The sequence below is a fragment of the Aplysia californica genome, unplaced genomic scaffold (genome assembly GCF_000002075.1).
Source record: "Aplysia californica isolate F4 #8 unplaced genomic scaffold, AplCal3.0 scaffold00207, whole genome shotgun sequence".
NCBI lineage: Eukaryota > Metazoa > Mollusca > Gastropoda > Aplysiida > Aplysiidae > Aplysia > Aplysia californica.
The window spans coordinates 33225-38318 of NW_004797477.1; the positions used below are offsets into that span (position 1 = coordinate 33225).

The window sequence follows — 5094 nt, forward strand, 5'->3', positions numbered from 1 at the left end:
GGCGTGTCTGTCCATCCACCTGGGAAAACTCTCATTACCACTGTCTGTATGTTGAAGGCGTGGGACGAAAAACAAAAGTGTGAGGCATCGTGGCGAAATCAGGCGCTGGTCTAAGTAAGGAAATCGAAGACACTGATTTTTCCGCTCCCGATGAGCAATGTTTATCGAGATATAATACATATAGTATTTATGGTTATTGACTCAACCGCTTTTATGTATATTATTTGACAGCATATTCGTACTAGGATTTTATTTATAAGAAAACTTTGATAAAAAGCACAAAATATTTAAATTTGCAGTTTCCATGCACACTTCAGCTTTGGAATTCATCAACTTCTGGCGTCCATTTCAACTTCATCCAGTGCCAGATCTACGACAGACATCGGCGATCATGGTTCTCCATTCATTCTTTTGCTCGGAAGCTCTTAAGAAAAGCTACGTTTCCCTGATCTTTCCACATTTTCCATTTGTTTAGGTTCCCTAAGTAGGTTGCTCTGGGCCTACCCTGCCCCTGCCTCGTTAGCCTTCAATTTTGCCAGTGAGAGCTAGATGTTCAAGACCTTTATGTCTATTAAGATGTCCCCAAAACTGCATAATTTGCCTTTTCCTGATTGTTTCTACCAGTGAGCGTCCTGCGTGGGCTTCATCGGGCGTCTATTTACTCGTTACTTTTACCTCTGACATTAGACGACCCGCCCCACCTCCTTCAGTCACATTATCTAGTGCGTGGTTGGCGGGTGCTCTGGTGCGGTTTTCTTCTTCTTTCCTATCAAACATCTATCTTTCTCATATCCCCTTCTTCTTTTTTATGTTTGTTACTCTCTTGTAACACCTCTAATCTCCTGGCGCTCATATGACCTTATGCAGCAGTTGCAAGCACCCGTAAAACCTCTACAAAAACAAAAACACCCCCAGATATCTAGACGTCTGTCCAAGATAGATGGGAATAATAATTAATTTGTCAATTACGAACAAGGCGTTGAACAAACTTTAGGATAGGATGCTACCTATAATTCCGTACGTACGCTCCAAAATGGACGAGCGCCCGATTCCACCATGCCATGACAAAAATAGAACTTTCGTTGCGAATTGTTCCTCTAAAGGGGACTTTAAAAGCGGCTCAATAATTTTCCATCTCGTTCAATTTCGACCGGCACACTTGGGCACAATCAGTTTGACGGGGGAAAGTAGACGAGACGGTTCAAACAGAAATCTGTTTTTACTGGAAAGTGCACGCTGCTTTATTTCTGTTTCTGTTTTCGGGTTTATTTTCCTTAGGGAGAGTTTATATTATGTGTAATATGCTTAAAGACGTTTTACGGGGGCCTGTCTTCAAGGACCGAGTGCGACTAAAATAGAGAGGTTTTATTGGGAGCAGAGAGAGGGGTTCAGAGGGGAAAGGGCTTGTGCTGGCGCGTGAGGGAGGGAAGGGGGGCAGGGTGAGGGAAGGGGGTGGAAGGAAAAATCTCTTCCTGTTATCTCATTCTCTCTCTCTCTCTCTCTCTCCCCTCTCTCTCTCTCCTCTCTCCCTCTCTCTCTCACTCTCTCCCTCTCCTTTATCCCTCTCTCTCCTCTGTCTCTTTCTCTCTGTTTCAAACTAATATTTTCCCTCAATCTCTCTCTCTCATTCTCCCTCTACATTCTCCCCCTGTCTGTGTCTGTCTCTCTCTCTCTCTGCCCCCCTCTCTTCCCTCCCTCTCTGCCTCTCTCTCTCCCTCTCCTTCCTCTCTCTCTCTCTCTCTCTCTCTCTCTCTCTCTCTCTCTCTCCCTCTACATTTTCCCTCTGAGCCGTTTTGCTAATATTATGAGTCCGGTTATTTGTTTCTCAATTCGTTTCCTTCAGCTAAACTCGCACAAAAAAGTCAAGGGAACAAAATTCAAAGAAAGATAACTGAAAAAACGTTTAACCGAATGTATTAATAAAAAAAAAAGATGCATTCGACTCTCTCGGTTAAGTGTGTACAATTTCAGATTTCAACAATCACGAGAAGTTCATATAAAATGAGTTTAGATCACACAGGTCGGATTTCAAAAGTTTGAACAGCCATAGTTCTTCATGAACATCGTCAATAGTGAGTGTCTCCACCTCGTTTGACCAAACACTCGGCACAGCGTCGACGCATGGACAGGACTGCCACTCCTGGACGAGGTAGCCCAAGCGTTGTTGAGGGTCCTGTGCAGGAGGGTAGTTGTCCCTTATCCACCGGTCACAGTGATCCCAAATGTTCTCTGCTGGGTTCAAATCCCGACTAGAAGCTGGCCAATCCATGCCGGTGTGGTGACACCTCGCTGCTGCAGGAAGTCCCCGGCGATGAGTCGGGGTGGAACCGCTCTCCTCGGCGCCTCCAGACGTGGGCTCGCCTGTCTGGGTGCAGCAGCTTGAATCTGGATTCGTCTGAGAAGACCACCTGGTCCCACTGACATTGTGTCCACTGTGAATGGCGAGCATGGCAGACCACACCCAGCGAGCTGCTTTGTGGGGCGGCGTGAGTCTGGGGCGCCTGGCAGGGACACGAGAAGCGAACCTGGCTCTACGGAGACGGTTCCTCGTTGTCTCCTCGCTCACGTGGACATTGGCTGTCACCCATAGTTGGCCCCTCACGCGGTTTGTAGTGGTGGTTCGTGACGTCACAACCTGTTTGACGATGAACCAGTCGGTACTGTCGTTGGTCAAACATGGCGCTCTGGTTGAGGCCTGTCCTGAACCCTTCCGGTCACTCGCTGTCGTTCTTGCCGCCTCCATATGACTGACGGGGACACCCCAAGTCGACCGACGTGCACCGACAGGGGAGATGGAGCCATCGTCGTGCCAGGCAAGGGCTCTGCGTACATCAGACAGCGACCATTGTTTGGGCCATCTTGTTGTAATGAAACATGGCTGAAAAACGCGGGCTTATAAAGGATTCCAAGTGAGCGATATTCACAGCAAAGACATCTGTTTAGCACATGCCAAGCTTACTTTTAGCTACCAGTCACTATGCCAATGTTGCTGGGGAAGAGACATTTCGCAAATTTTTCATGCTTTTCAGCTGTGTTTCGGCATGCCCTGCACCTCGCTGTGAAGCTTGTGCGGGTAGATTTGCTGTACAGGCAAACTGTATCTAGTCGTCAGTGCGTGTGCCAAGTTTGGTTGACTGAAGTTAACAGGTTTACGAGACATTGAAGTTTGAATTTGACACGTGAAAACACAAGTTGTTCCTTGACTTTTTTGTGCAGGGTTGTGAAGTTCCAATTTTTTCATCAACTTGGTGTGTTATTGTGAGTGCCAGAGCTGTGTTTTTTGTTAGTTAGTTTGTTTATTTTTTGTATTTTTTATAATTGTTCTACGGCCCTCGCAGCTACTGCGTAAGGTCTTATGAGCGGGCGGGACACATTAAATATTTTCAGTAGGTAGGAAATTTTGAATTTTGCCCGGGTGGCAGCCGAATCCTACTCTAATCGATTTTGGACCACCAAGGCAGCTTTAACGTGCGCAACTTGCACATGGTACCTCCGAGATTTATCGTCATTGTCCGAGAAGGCTAGGTGTAGATCTTTCCTACCATAAGATCAGGGGTGTGGCTGGAAGACAGCAGCAGGGAGGAGCCAGGGGGTAGCAGTATAAAGGCTGCAGAAAGAGTCAGGAGCTCCGAGGAGGGGGCAAAGTAAGTGAGAGGGTGGGGACAGAAAATGGAGATGAAAGCAGACAACAGAACACTGCTTGAGAGCCGGAAAGGATAGTTCTATGTGTAGAAATTGTGCTCATCAACTTGACTTGCTGTTGTGGGCAAAAGATATATTATTCGGAGACGTCTCCGGCAAGCCCCAAGGAACCATTCGGAGACGTACTCCTCCAAACAGATGCACTTCTTTGGGAGTCAAATTATGTATTGTTTGCTCCAGATCACACATAAAAATATAGCCACTACAACTGTTGCAAATCAATTATTTTCAAGAAAATCTCAAACCTAACTAATCAAAAATCATGTTAAGGGTTAAAACAGGGGAGTAAGCCCCCCTTTAACCCCTCAGAAATTCTTTACTTGGTTAAGAGGCACAAATAATTTTGATTGGTCTATTTCCGTCGGAGATGTCTCCGGACTGTGGCTGTTGTAAGTGGCAGCGCTGTGTGTAAAACATTATCCTGTGCTCTCCCCAGGTCTGTCAGGGCAAGACTTTCAGTTCTTGGACAACGGAGACGGGCCCTCCAGGTACCGCATTCTCAACTTCCGGCGTGATGACGTCACAGGAGAGTATGAGTGGGCTACTGTGGGCTTTTACAGGCACGGGCATCTCAACATTGTGAGTAGCCGACTCCCGGGTGGTTTAACAGATAGCTTCGTGGAAGGTTTCAGTTGATATCTCAGTACATATAACATTGTCACTTTACTTCCTCAGTATCGCCCGCCTGTTGATATCTAAGTATAACAATGTCACTTTATATCTCAGTATTGGCTCTTGATATCTCAGTTTAACATTTCCACTTTATATCTCAGTACCACCAGTTGATATATCAGTATAACAACGTCACTTTATTTCTCAGTATTGACTGTTGATATCTAAGTATAACATTGTCACTTTATATCTCAGGACTGACTGTTGTTCTCTCAGCTGTAGTCATTTAATTTATTCTTGCTATTGTGTCAGTTTTTTCCGCAACATTTTCTGTTGATATCGTACATTGTGCGTGATGATATCCCCATATGTTCAGCTGATACCTCACTGTCGCGTGACCTCATTGTGCTCTGAGAGTCGATGCAAGTATTTCAATATTGTCAATGGATACATCAATATTGTGAGGCAGCGTGGTGGAATCAGGCTCTCGTCAAAATAATCAAAGAGAAGAAACTGGCATTTTTCACCGGTTTGTGAATTTTTTTCAATTTTTTGTTTTTTTATTCAACACCTTTTATGCCCATTAAAGAACTCATTTCTGTATGGCTTTCTCTGAAGGCGTTGATTAAAGGCACAAAAAATGTAAATTTTCAGCTACCACGGACTCTTAAGCTAAGGAAATAACTAATCTTTGGCCGGCCTTTTTCTCACTATCTTACCTCTGAAAACAGGTGACCCCCACCCCCTTCGTTCGCAAAAATCTCGACTTGTATTCAAGAT

At 45.3% G+C, this 5094-nt stretch overlaps 1 protein-coding gene across 1 annotated transcript in view; it reads left to right on the top strand.

Annotated features, from left to right (window-relative positions):
• Window positions 1-5094, top strand: part of LOC101851951 (metabotropic glutamate receptor 4-like) — a 34336-nt gene that overhangs the window by 17846 nt on the left and 11396 nt on the right. Inside the window, exon 5 of the mRNA XM_035969997.1 lies at window positions 4139-4327. Within this exon, the coding sequence (XP_035825890.1) occupies window positions 4139-4327 (189 nt within the window). The remainder of the gene's footprint in view (window positions 1-4138; window positions 4328-5094) is intronic.